Raw genomic sequence first — 15,144 nt, 5'->3', positions numbered from 1 at the left:
GCCCAACAAGTCATGTGTATGAGGAGGAACAGTTAAATAAATAAATATTTCCACAAATATGGAAGCAAGTCAATCTTTTAAAATGAGATATGAGCAGAAAATTTATTCAGAAGGAGTATTGCTCGAACACGTGGTAATATGTGAAACTCCAGGAGAGAAGAGTAATGCCATGAGATTAGAGAGCCGCTGAAAAATGGACAAGTAGTGGTAGGGGTAATAGAGGGCTTCTCTAATTCAGAAGTGCAGTTTATCAACAGTAAAAATGTTTGTAGTTTACAGTTTCAAGTGATGCCTGCTGTCGTTGAAAATCCAGTGGAAATTCAGTCAGCTGAGGTGCCTCAGTAAGTATGCCTGGGAGGTTGTTGTGAAAGTTTGGTGCCATTATTACCAATGGGCAGATGGAGACAGGAGAAGATTACAGCGAATTAAAAAAAGATAAGTTGACATTCACTTAACTAAAGAATCCCTGATCAAATGCTTAAAAAAAACATGTACAGGTGGAGTACTAATTGAATATTTTTAATTTAGTGACGTTAGCTGAATTAAAACAGAAAAATGCAAAGAAAACCAGTTGTATTAAAAAAAAGCACACAAAAGCAAACAATCTGAATATACCCTAGAATGTAACTATCACATTTAGCTGGATGGAAATTGGACATTTCATCGAAGAGGCAGTGGGTTACAGAGAGAAGCTGTTGTGGGATGCACATGAGTTGCAAGCAGCAAGTCATTTCGGAGCAAGGAAACTGAATTCATGTAAAATTACAAAAAAAAGTCTTTAATGGTCTGGTAGTGTATGGACTACCCACAGAAACTTAATCTGATCAAGGAACAAATTTTACATCAAAGAATTCAAGGAGATTGTGTATAGTTTGGGACTAAACAAATCAAATCCATGGGGTACCACCCAGAATCGCAGGAAGCATGAGAAAAGTGAAGTTAAATTCTAATGTCCATATTGAAGGTGTCTCGTCAAGACTATTAAGAAAATTTGGGAAAAGAAATTCTATTAATCATTTTTGCGATTAAGAATGCACTTAATGCTTCAGCTAAATTTAGACCATTTGAATTGGTTTTGGGCATGAGGTAAGACGCTCACAGAAATTTAAAAAAAGGAGAAATTGATGATTCCGAGTTTATGGACGATATATTTGGATTATGTAACATTTTTTTGTGACAGACTAAATATAGTGGGTGAGTTGGTCAGACACTAGGTATAAGTAAGACTGTATGCAATGAATAAAGGACATAGAAAGAAATCAATAATATGCAATTTTGCTAATGGAGAAAATGTGTCGGTATTACTCCTAGTGGGAAGTGAACCATTAATGCTAATGCATAGTGGGTCTAATGAATTTGAAAGGAAACTAAGAGAAGTACACTATTTGAAAGAAATAGCAGAGAGTCAGAAAACTCATAAGTACATGTGGGTATGTTCAAATAGTATTTTGACACAGAAGATGAAACAAAAGTTGTTCATTACAGTGACAATTCAAACGGGAAATAAAACAAATCCAGACGATTCTGAACTTTGTTTTCCTGAAACTAAATGAAGAATGAGAAAGTTCTCAAAGATTGTTAAAAACAAACTGGGAACGAGGGAATTGATTGTAAAAGATTTGGGTCCAGGATATATTGCACCAACTAAACAAAATCCTTATATGGCTTAATCGTCTGTAATAAGCTGTGTTAAAAAGATTGAAAACGTGCTCATAGGTGGCATATTCGAAGTGAGTCGCAGGGAACGTGGTGCCAAAAAAGGATGGCACTCAGCAATTATGTTATACTTATCACCTCATTATCTCAACGTAGTTAAAGAATTTGATTCATGTCCTGCTCAACATTTGGAAAAATGTATTGTGAAAATGAGACACGCAACTTATCTTACTCAGTTGGACGTAATCAGATGATAATTGTAGGTAGTGTCAGCATCTCCTCATCACCTGACATCTCACCCCACATGCATTTTGTTCTAGACTCGACGCGCACAGGATAGAAACGGTTTGATGCTTGTTTCCCTACCTGCTTGTAGTTGTATAGATGCATATTTGGATCGAAGCATTGCCACTTCAATTGTTATATAAAGTTTTAAACTGTCCTGTTGTGAATGAGTGTGGGCTTCATCGAAGGTTGAAATAACTGTGCTAGTGACTACTGTTACGACGCGAGTTAACCACTCATGATTAACTGAAGTCAGCAACAAATAGACAATTTATCCCTTGCAGAAATCTGTGAACATTTGAGAGGCCAAGGACTGTTTAATTAAACATTGCCAAATTTCTGAGTTGAAGTATAACACAGAATAACTAACTTTCAACCATCTACAACTCCTCTCTAACTTACCTTTTATCTTTCCCTTGCACAATCACAATGCCAGACTGATAACACTGCTGGTTAAGATATACAAAACATAACTACTTATCTCAAAGCCAGAGAGATTTAAGTGTTTTTTCTGCATTCCAGTCGTCTTTTCTTCTTCTTGGGGATCCTGTTTCACAGGTTACCATTCGTTAAAGGTACCTTTAAGAGAGCTATTTTTCTGGTCAGTGTGCAGATGTCTTTGGCATGGCAGTTCTCCTCCGAACAGTTCAATTTTCCCGGGTATAATACCCCCCAAAGCATTAGATTGTGTCATTGGTTTATGATTGACAATATACTAAATTCAAACTGGATTGGGATTTAGTATTTGTGGATATAATTCAAACTGATTGGCCTCTTTAGAATTTGTTTTGTCTTTTCAGGCAAATAGCTACCCGAGCTACCCCTATAGCTGGAGCACGTGTTACGTTGTATATTTTACAAAACATGTGATGCTGTCAGGTAGTTTTTGCTACCTTTTAACTCTCTTAAAGGTACCATACACTCGCATCATCATTACACTTCTGTTCAAATAATCATTACTAAACACTTCAGCAACGTAAAATGAAAAGGCACAGTGAAGCAATGCTTCATGTGAGTAAGCATTGTATTTCTAATCTGCACATGTTGCAGACATATTTATTTAATCTTCTTCGAGCAAAACCATTGAATCTTGGTACAATTCACCTGAAGTACGTTCAGCTTAAATATAAAATTGATGGACTGGAAACAGCTGAACCATCCTCGTTTCTGCTGTCATTTGTTCTGCTTGGCTCTTATTCGAAATATTACTGCAGCTGGATACTTTGTTATTATTTTCAACTGCTCTCTGAACTTTGACAGTGTCAAAATATAAATAAAGGGATTAATACAACACCTGAATTCCACCAGCATTACTCCAACTTCTTCAAAGCTGTATGAAGGATCGTTGTATTTTTTGAGTGTTTCCTGAAGCGTTATACTGTAAGATGTCTAATACATATAAAAACCACAGAATTAAAAAGCTGTTTGATATAGTGAAAAGTAAAATCAAAGACTGTCTTCTGTTATTAATCTTTGGCTCACGGGGATTATTTCCCTTACTCTTTTGTTTTAGTTCTTTACGCATGAGTATTTGACTCAGAACCAAGGCATTGAGCGACAAAATGAACCGTATGGAATCAATGGGGTTACAATTGTTTCAAATCATGTAAATCCTATCCATGCGGGATCAGTATAACAGGATTGCTTTCCAATACATAACCAGGAGACATTATCAACTATCGCCCCAGTTTCAAACCTAAAGTATAATATGATGTCTTTTACACATAACAGAATACATGTTGTTGATATTACCAGCACGGCCATTTTCTGTGTACAATAATTTTGTTTCAGTTTCTAGCAGCAAATGGTCACAAACTGATCACATGAGAAAGTGACTGTGAACCACAGAGAACAGTCTATTGCTGCATAAAGCAGGACAGTGGTAATATGACACACAGGGGTGAGTTCCAAGAAGGACCAGGGGAAATAATACTAACTGATTTGGAACAGCATAATTTCAAAGAAAATGACCAGTATGTCCGCCATGGCCATGGTAACCAGGTAGCGAGTAGTGCAGATGGAGAGGCCACAATTTCCCTGGGACATGATCAGAATTGCAAGAAATTATCTGTGAGGGATAGAAAGTAAAAGAGACATGTACTTTGTTCCGGTCAGATGATTAGAATTTGAAAAGTACATCAAAGACATATGGGGTAAACAAATGAGGTCTGCAGATGCTGGAGATCACAGCTGAAAATGTGTTGCTGGTTAAAGCACAGCAGGTTAGGCAGCATCCAAGGAATAGGAAATTCGACGTTTTGGGCATAAGCCTGATGAAGGGCTTATGCCCGAAACGTCGAATTTCCTATTCCTTGGATGCTGCCTAAACTGCTGTGCTTTAACCAGCAACACGTTTTCATCAAAGACATATGCTCTACATATATTCACTTAGATGTCAACTAAAATAAAGCAGAACATGAGGTATACTGTAGAAAATTCCTGGAATTCTGATGAAGTTCTTCTGAGGATTGTCATGTTAATCATAGAATGACTGATTAAAGTGCTCATGGGTCAAGCAATGAAACAGCGAATTGCAGATATTACTACAATGAATGAGGCTGCAGTGGCATCACTAGCTTTAAATCCTGTTTTGTTTCCCCTCATCATCGACAATGCAAATGCGTCCTTGTAAGACAGGGAGGAATTTCAATGTATTTTTGTGTTATAACAGTATTTGCATTTCACAATAAAGTCCGACACATTGAAGAGGCCCAATTTAAAAAATATATAAAGCAGCAATGCAATGTGAAGAGATCAGATTCATTTCTGGTGCATCACAACAGAATTCACAATCAAATTGATTGCTCTTAATTCAAATGAAAAATTGGTCTTATTATAATTACAACAGAACTGAGAGATTTTTGCTGCGTGTGATCAACGAACAGATTTGCTAACTTTCCTTTCAATTTTTGCATTCTGATGGAGTATCTAACCAAGCTGCAAAATGTTGAATGGATTTTAGATATTCAATAACTTTTCCATTTGTTTTCTTCGTGGAAATGTGTAATTATCTTGAGTGTATTTTAATAAATATAACTGCGCTAACATCAATATAAATTCCTTTCACGATAAACGCAGAACCAATTTGCTTCACTCCTTTAATCATGCATGCTCACCCTAAAACTCACTATTGAAATAGACACCAGTAATGTCTCACATCTGATAGTTGCCATCACTGATATCTGATTAAGCAGCATATTTCCTTGCAAATAGAATAACTTGATCTTGAGCAAAGTTGTAGTTGAAACGAATTTACGTCTTTTTTTCTTCCTTTCCAGTTGAGGCAAAAGAAATAAACAATACAGGTGATTAGCAGCATTCAATGAAATGTTATCATTGATTGTCCATTTGATTATGGCCTTTGCCCGTTCTGCATTTAAAATTATTCGTCAAGAAAAAAAAAGTTAATGAAAATAAGAAACAATACTCTGTCATGTATTTCGAGATATCACACCTCACAGCTACTTACCAAGAATGCTGATACGGGCTGATATCATAGTGTATATTTTCCTGTTAGTATGAAATCATTCTATTGGTCTCTGTAAAGTTATTCATTTCTTCGAGTTCAATTCAGAGTCTTTAAATTAAATTTTGAAATGATACTTTATAAGAGACTTTGTTTGGGGGCGGTGATATGCCCATGGACATTTCTATTTTACAAAGACGTTTGGTTTCACTTATTTCCAAAATAAAACTTAACCAAGATACGAATGATGGCAGTTAATTTTAGTAATGTTTTCTGAGAGAATATATGACACTTCAAGATTATGCAAATCCAGGTAAGTGAATAAATGTAATCCAATTCATTGACTACTGAGAAATTTGGGTCTTTATTGTCTTATCAACTGTGTCAATCATTCAAATGCCATCCAGCACAGCTCTGGATCTCTTTTGTATTGATCAAGTGAATTAATTACACTGTTTCCTGAGGTTTTCCCTGCTGCGTGCTGAGAAATAACTGTCTTTTTAAAGTGATATGATCGTGTTAAATAATCCAAGGTTGCGTTCCTGTCAATGCCTTCATAATTTAATTCAGTTTGCAAAACCGATAAATCCATACAATTATTATAACAATCATAATGATGATGTGAGAAAACATACCGCCTCCTCCAAGAAAACAAGAAGCAACAGGCGTAGGATTTCTCAGTGAGTTTAGACCTGATGCTGAATTCAATACATAAATGCAATTCATTCAGGAAGGATTCAGGTTAATAGCGGGTAAAAAATGTAATAGCTTTGCATAAAATATGCCTTTGTTTTTTTAATATTTTGCTAGAACGGTTGCTTACATTGGACATAAGTAGTTCAGTTTCGTTGCCAACAATTATATCAAGTTTGAATTCTGAACATTTCCTTTTACAAATGGAACATAGTCTCTCGTCGACCAACTTGACACAAACATCTTCCATCTTTCACAGGTAACGCGAAACTTGTTTGTTCCCAACAGTTCTCTTCGAACACTTCAGGTAGGAGCGTTTATTTTTCGAATTAATGATACAGGATCTCAATAAATCAAACATAAATATAAAAATGGCAACACGAAGTATGTAAACAGAAAGCACCAAGGATTTGGTCAGAGTGGAAGCAAGTTAACACAGTTTGTACACTGTTCGGGTTTATTGATAACTTGGAGATAGTGAAAACCTATAAAACAGAAATGTAGTTCTGAGACATGTTGCTGTTTATTTTAATGAAGCTTTGAAATGCTTGCACCCTCTTCCGAAATTTGTTTTGATTTGGATCGAAAGTGGAATAGTGTCAATGTCACTGCACCAGTAATTCAGTGATGCATTTTAATTTTAGGGGATAGAGGACTAGTCTGTCAGCATTATTAACAAAGGGGTAGTGATTCTTTTTTAAAAGTGAGAAAGATTCGCCAGTCCGTTTGAGCGAATTTGAACAAGACTTCATTTATTCATTATGATCTGAATATAATCAATGTCTACCTGATGGATAACGTGACACAATAGACATAGTCCTTTTAAAGCTTTGTCAACTTGATAAGTACGTTTAGTGCAACCAGTTGGATTGGTTTCTGTATTTATCTTATTGTGCCAATGCTCTTGTACTGACAGAAGAGAAGGTGCTTGAACGTTCTTTTGAATGTGGCATTGCAGAGTGCGTAGCAAGCTGGATTGATGGTACTATTGATGTAAATGATCCAGTTTCCAATATTCCAAATTGTATGCGTAATGCAAGTTGGGCAGAAGGTAGTAATGATCACCATAACAAAATATGGAGTCCAGGTGATGATAAATGCTAGAATAATCGCCAAAATGGTTCTAGTTACGGTTTTTTCTCGATTTGCTACCTCCTTCTTACTTGTACGTATCTTGGTCACTTTACCGATCTTATCATCTGGTCTAAACTTTTGACTATCCACTACAATGTTGCGATGATTAATTTTTACTCCAATTGTGTTGCCAATGCAGCCCTTAAGTTGAGAACGGTTGGGTATCTTCTTGGAAGCGAGTTCTATGGGGTCCAGCAAGATCTGGCTTTGTATTCTGGAGAACGGTGCATTGGCTTGGATTACAACTTCCTTCAGATTTGGACGGGCAAAATCGAGGGAGTTTGTCTCGGTGAAGACCTCCTTAATTTTTCCTTGCTCACATTTTTCGATTGCCATTCCAACAGTTAATTTGACATTTTGCGATTGGGCATGGAACAAATTAATAGGAACACCTGATACATTGTTTGTACTCGGTTTTACCACATCGTTTTCACGTAGACTGGGAGATCCGAGGCCTTTCCTTGCTTTAGATTCCATTTTAGCCCATTTCATTCGACTCTTGCTGGCGAAAGATATGCGCACATACAATGTCACCATGATTGTAACAGGGAGATAGAAGACAGCTATAATAATGACTAGCGTGATGGCGGGGTTTGAGAAGAGCTGTGGATAACACTCCCCTTCAGGAATGGTTCGCTCTCCAGTTATGAACTGCCAGAAAACAATGGCAGGTGCCCATAAGATAAATGACACCACCCAAGCAGTTGCTATCATTATCCCTGCAATCTTAGGTGTTCTCCTAATGGGGTAGCTGAGGGGCTTTGTTATGCAGAAGTACCGGTCAAAACTAATGAGGAGAAGATTAATGCCAGATGCAGTATTTACAACATAATCTACAACAAGCCACAAATCACAGAAAACCGGTCCCATAGGCCAGTATCCAAATGCAGTGTAAATGGTGAATGCATTCATAGTGAACACACCAAGAATCAAATCAGCACAAGCTAAGCTGAAAATGAAGTAGTTGTTAATAGTTTGTAATTGTCTGTTTGTTTTGATCGAGATAATAACAAGGATGTTTCCAATAACCGTCATCAAATTTATGGATCCAGTCATAACCACAACGATAATCAATTCGACTGTTTCATATGGACTTCCTCTTTGAGTATCAACCATGTTAGTTAGGTTCGTGATAAATTCGTTTGTCTCCGTTGAGTGTGACATTGTTTCACTATGATGTGTAATTAGCACTGCCAAGGCAAAATGTGGAAAGTATTTGCATTATGAGAACAGAGGCCAGACATAATAAGACAACTTCCAGTTAATTACAGTTTTAGTGAATGAGACTAATTCACTCTTTGAAAACCATAAACGTATTTGCTATGAGTATTGTGGTTTAAATTTCGGTTAATCTCATGGGTCACTATTGCACAGCAAAGTATGAAGGAACAGTTAAGAGCACGTTCCAAACAGAAAAACGATATTATGAATCACATTGGAAGTGTAACTTTGCAAATTGTAATTCAATGAATTAATAGTTGTTGGTGAATATCGCCAGTGGTCTAAAAAAACAACTTCCACCTAGATTGTTTTTCCTTTCATTTGATTATGTTCGGTTTTTAAGACCATGAATTGACAGAGAAGATGAAAATTTAGAACACTCGGGGAATATTTGCAAGAATAAATCTCTTACTGTTATCCCTCTTTAATAAGCAGATTCAGGAAGAAAATTGCCGACCAAGGGTAGACATTACCTCGAGATTCACCTCTTTGAGGGCAGATGTTAATTTCAGATCAAGTCACTTGTTTCAGTTTTGTACATTTCAGTTGTATCACTAACATGATAACAACACTAATGTAGACACAGTATCAAATTCATTTTCTTTCGATTAATTATAGCTTTTGCAAGTTTTGTGAGAATAGAGTGAATTCAAATCTGGCATTGTGAAACCTGATTCCGAAAGCTGAAACTTAAATGCATCGCAAGATTGACTACTGACAACACTCTTTGCTGAATTTCTGGTAGTACTGAATATACAAGCAGCTCAGTTCAACATATTTATGTTCTCTTGAAGACTGCGTAGTACTGACGAAATTTGTTCATGATAACTTAAATCTACACATTTGGAAGGAACAGCAAAGAAGGAAACATTGTAAATTGTTTGATAGATCGAAGGGAAAATGATCCACGTGAAATATTCGAAAAGAGATAAGATTATCAGGGCATGCAAGTATTAAAAGGACATGGCTGAAGATATTGCTGAAGAGAAATCGGTAAAGACAACACTTGTGGTGCAACACGATGGAAAGATACAATGCACAGTAGTGTTCCATAATGTAATATGGCATCCGCCACATATATTAAAAATAACACATCATAAGATAATAATAAATGTGATTAAATGCAATGAAGAAAACCATAAATGAAAGAGAAAGTTACGAGAAAAAAAAACAACTAAGGAAGGACGTATGTTGCATAAGAGGAAAAAGGGGAACAAATGCTATTGATGCATTCGTTTTGCATTGGACTTCAGAAGAAAACTTTTGATTGTAGCTTATACTTCAGTAGTGATGGCACCATCCCAAACAAATTCTCAAGGGCGGAAACTGATTGAGGTCGTTTTAATCATTTTTTTCAAAGTGCACCGTCTAGTCAGGTGCTCAAGTACACGTGAATCATTCTTGACACCTGCACAGGTAACTTGCACATGTTATTGGAACAACATCAGTTCACTTGACTCACACACAGCCGAGGTATAGTATGCATTAGATTGATTTGGTACGTTTCTTTTGGGAAGCAATATCCACAGACTTTGGACATGCAGGGTACTTGTGATTTAAATCTTCACACAAGTTACCGTTCTAGCGACTGACATGGCGTGCAGAGAGCAGAGATTTTATAAATTTACCCATACTGATCTTATTTATCACATACTCGTTTGTACTCTATATTTGATATTTACATATACCACAACATCGCAGAAGTCTTTGTTTCTCTCTCTCTATCTCTCTCTCTGTCTCTCTCTCTCTCTCTGTCTCTCTCTCTCTCTCTACTATTATCCTGAACTGGGATTATCTGCATCACACTTAGTGATTTTCATTAATGTTTAAGTGGGAAAACATCGCTTCTCCATGGCCGGAGATATTTGGTAATTTATTGCATGCTATGGAATGACAAATGAACCGGACGAGCTACCATCATCCTATTGTTTCCTTTTGTAATTACTGCTATGGTAACTCTATATTTTCAAAATGGTTTCGTACTTCACTCCTGTTTATAATTTTGTTTGAATTAAATCCTACGCATTTTTAAAAAAATCTAACTTGTTTATTCATGAGGAAATAATGCTTTGACTGTGATCATCATTTAAAAACAGTCTATTGAAATCATAGTAATATGAATACTTTGCTGTTGTTTCTAAGAAAGAATCAGTAAAATTAGCACACGCTGAACGTGAAGAGTTTTCTGTTGCAGGATCCACAGGCGTCTATTAGAATTATTATTTTTCATAATTTGTAAGCTTCATTGTCCTTTAAATAATACCATGCAGATATCATTATTCTGAAAACAAGTGCAACATTTTTGTAAAAAATTGTTGTATTTGAATATTAGGCTTTAGTTTAAACCGAAATGACAACATATAAACATTCATTTTACTAGACCTATGATGGACATTTAAGTTGAAATAACTTGATAACAATAGGGCATAGTTAATATCACAGAAATTTGCCAACATGCGACAAAAGCTGACCCAGTACCAGGAATTTGTGCAAAGTGGGAATTCAATTAATAATTATTATCTTAAATTAAATTGCCTAGCAAATGTCAAATTCTCAGTGAGAACTAAAAACAGAAAGTTTAAGAAATGGAGAATAGTTTGATCCTGGTAGTTAGCTATGAATCACCTGAAAACGTCGATCATTGGTCCAGGAATTGAAGCAGAAAGGTTTAGCGCATATCTACAAGAGTAGGTTATTCAAGCTTCTGACCAGCAAGGCTGAACCATCAGTGTGAGTAAAACATCATAAAATTGAGTAAGAGGCTGTGAGAATCTTTGTGAATTTGCAATAAAATGGGAATTCAGGGCAGTGGAGAAAAAAAGACTTAATTAACGTTTAATTCAATAATTAACGTGTGCTGAGCAGTTAACTTCATGAAAAGAAGAATGGACATGCATTCTGTTCTTTTTATATTATTTCATTATATTCACTGGTTATGAATATATTCCAGATATTGTGTTCCCATTGCTCTCAGTAGGCAGGAGCATTATACAAAATGAACTGTCACTCAGGTTATTTTTTAGCTCCCTGTGTACTGTCGTTCTTACAGTTTGCATTCTTATTGAAGAGCATGCAAGAAAGTGGAGGTTGAGATGAGACCAATCATGATAAACTTAATTGTCAAAGAGGACTTAAGTGTTTGAGTTTCCTTCTCCTACTCCGAATTCCTCAATTTTATGAAATGGGGAAGTAACGATTTAAAAAGTAATAAACAAATAAGAGCAATGGAAGAGAATGTTGCACTTCTTAGAAACACATTAACAAGACTTTCTTCAAGTGTTGTATGCACTATTTTTGTTCAACCAGTCGGGAAAATTTATTCAAAGTCATCGAGTTATAGACATATATCATATGGAAATCCTAATCGTCCATGCCGATTTGACATCCTTTCTTAATCTAGTCTCAGTTACCAGCTTTAGGCCCATATCTGTGTAAACGCTTCATTTTCATGAACCCATCCAGACTAACTTAAATTGTTGCAATTGTAGCGGTATTAACCACATCATCTGGCAGCTCGTTCCATACACTCACCACCTTCTGCATGAAAAAGTTCTCCTGAAGGTAATTATTTCTATATTTCCTCTCTCACATTAAACCTACATAGTCTAGTTTTGAACAGTTCTACAGTGGGGAAAGGAAATTGACTGTTTCACCCTATCCTATTAAAATATAACCTTCTATATATGGTGACCACCCAGCCTCCAATGCTCCAGAGAAAATAGCCCTGGCCTATTGAACCTCTCCTGAAAGCTCAACTCATCAAACCTTCGCACTATCCTTATAAATCTGTTATGATCCCTGTCAAGTTTCACAGCTTTCCTGTATCTGGGAGACTACTTGCATTCAAAGTTATATGACAGATGCGTATATATAACGATTCAGCCAGCAACATATGGCAGCTTGGTTTGTGTTGTGGTGACCAGTGGTTAATGAAGGCAACCTTCTCCAAACAAATAGCAATACGACTGTCTCCAAGGAAAATCAGTAGCTTTTGCGTGTGAAAAAAATCGAGAAAAACCTTTGGAAATCAGAAGGCGATCTGTTGTCCGTCTTTCTTTCACTAAAGAAAAACCCTGAAGCTGGAGGAAATTCAGTTTATTTTCCTTCACCAGTTGCTTTAAACTGTGCCTTTTGACAAAGAAACACAAGCCATTCTATGTTTCTGTGCTACACTCGCAGTGCCTCGTGAAAGGAAATAGACAAGAGCTGAAGAACTGAGATCACCAAAAAAACTCTCAACCGAAGGATCACGTCAATGCATCTTATAGACAGAGGCATCCATCCATACCATCAATGTTCCTGTCTGTATACGGCGACTGCCTTTGTGAAAAAGCGAAAATACATAACGAGGTTGGAGATTTAAACAATGTAGTTACGTGCTGACATTTCATAGTTGTTTATCAGTAGCTAAATTCCACTTATTTTCAATAAATAATAACTTGTATTTCACTCCTGGTATGTGCTTTCTCTTTAATTGCGTGCAAAACGAAGAACGCAATGGGACATTTTTTAAAAAGCGGATGAAAAAAGTCTTTACTTTTCTGTGGTCACTCTGCAGAATGTAGGAATTGATTTCCAGTGTACTACTCGAATGGCATGCAACAGATTAAAAGAAAACAACTAAGATAGAACAAATTCGAGACATTCATCGTCTGAAGTAAGAAGCACCAAAACTTATTTTCTACATTGGTGACAATTTGCTTGGCAGAAAGTTGGATTTTGCCTTGCATTGGAAGCTTAGTGGGCAGTTGGAAAACTAACAAGCAGTGAAACAATCTGCAATGTAAATAAACTGTATCTGAAGAATAACAAAAATGTGCCTCACTATCAAGACGATAATAAGAAATAGTATGTCTGTCAGTGCCGTGGTATTCAGGTAACATTAAATGCAATTGGAAAAAAAAACCTTTTCCCGGAGACAGGATGAAATCTGTCAATGCACTAAATGTGACGAAGGTATAAATAGACTTTATGCATCATTTGACAGTAAAACTATGAGTATCAGTGGGTCATTTTTGCACTGCTCTCTTACTTCAAATACTGTTATCAGTGGTGCGATGAATTTCTACACTTATTGCTACATTGTACGTGTCCTGCTGATTTATTCTTTCTCCAGTGATATGGAAAGAGTGTGAATGCTGACAGTATGCGTTTTGATGTCATAAGTATTTGCAAAATACACAAGCGTCCATTTCAAAATCAAATACCTTTGTGTGGAGATATTGCTGAAATATTTGCATTGGCAGAAGTCTCCAATATGTCTGAATAATCTTCCCACAGTTTTGTCACGTTCACCTAGCCAACCATAAAAAGAGAACATCGAAGATCAGGCCAAGATTTTGCATTGTGCCTGCACTCAGACTCAACAAAAGATACCAGGTACGAAATTTTAACTCTGTTTTCTTTCCACTGATGCTACCAGACTGGTTGACTTCAACAGGCAAATTCTGTTCTCGTTTCAACAACAACACCACTTGAAGAGACAATAAAATCTAATACATTGACCCATTGTGAAATTCCCTATCTATCTTCTAATAACTCCAGGAAATATTTTTGAAAAGTCAGTTTTCAGTATAGACAAGCTAAGAAAGCAGACATTTAAAATAACACACACAGCACCAGCTGAAGGAACAACGTATATTCTTAATGTGTCAGTAACTTCAGAGATTTGCTGAACGCCATGGAACTTTTGAAACTTGTCAAAAGGAAGAAGAAAGAATTTAATTTTCACGCCTGTTCTCTATTGCACATTGAATTAACGGAAATTCAAGACCAAGTTAAATATTTAATTTGTGGAATAAACAAACAAAGCAGGTGAGCATTAACCATAAAAAGAAAACGTTGCTAATTTGGACATACGAACATGATTGAAGATCGATGCATTTCCAATGATATTTCATTTAGGAAGATAACTCATATGAAGAGATCAGAGTGCATTTAAATATTAGGTTCCAGAATATATTGCAATGAAACCTGACAGATCTCAACTTCAGTCATCATAATTGGAAATCTCCAGTTGATAACTGAAGCAACTTGCAATACAAACTGTGTACGTATAGGCATGGCGACATTTTTGCATGAGAAAGAAAAAAATTGTGCCAGTCTTATATACAGTCATCTTCTCAAATCAATGTAAATGGCTATGTAGAACAGTGACAATTTAGAGAAAGCTATCCTTTCCAGAATTACTTGTTCAGCCATTGGTAAAGAAAAGTAGACATCCCTATCTCTCAATAAAGGTTTGCATTTGCTTTCCCATTATCTTTTGCAGATGGAAAGCAGCCGAGCTGAAACCATGATCCAATTGCACCTGCAACAGCATTATTGATTTGGATATAATGACTGTTATTCAGTCGGAACAACAACACATGTAAACTTACATTTGGAAGGAATTAATTACTTTCAAAAAAGGTGAAAAGAACTAAAGCACTGCAGGTCTGTTGAACTGAAAAGAACAGAGTTTATCAAAAAAAAATAATGGCAAGAGATGACAGCAGTAGAAGACTGAACCATCTAATGTAACATGATCAGTGAGATTGACTGAGATGTTTCTGCACGTGACCAGCTGCACAGAACACACGTTTTGCGAGTCAATACTTGGAACACAGACCACTGACATGCAATTGATCATATCAAATGATGTTTTGAATATAATTCATACATTTGCTTCCACTATCCCTAAAATGAAA

General features: G+C 36.2%; 1 protein-coding gene across 1 annotated transcript; it reads right to left on the bottom strand.

The window, feature by feature from the left end:
• Positions 1–6,982: 6,982 nt before the first annotated feature.
• On the bottom strand, positions 6,983–8,398 carry LOC132832594 (muscarinic acetylcholine receptor M2-like). The gene has a single exon (XM_060850681.1). The coding sequence runs from the start codon at positions 8,396–8,398 to the stop codon at positions 6,983–6,985; it is 1,416 nt and encodes a 471-aa protein (XP_060706664.1).
• Positions 8,399–15,144: the final 6,746 nt, after the last annotated feature.

Source organism: Hemiscyllium ocellatum, chromosome 35 (assembly GCF_020745735.1).
Source record: "Hemiscyllium ocellatum isolate sHemOce1 chromosome 35, sHemOce1.pat.X.cur, whole genome shotgun sequence".
Classification (NCBI taxonomy): domain Eukaryota; kingdom Metazoa; phylum Chordata; class Chondrichthyes; order Orectolobiformes; family Hemiscylliidae; genus Hemiscyllium; species Hemiscyllium ocellatum.
This window is presented reverse-complemented; position numbering and strand designations above follow the sequence as displayed.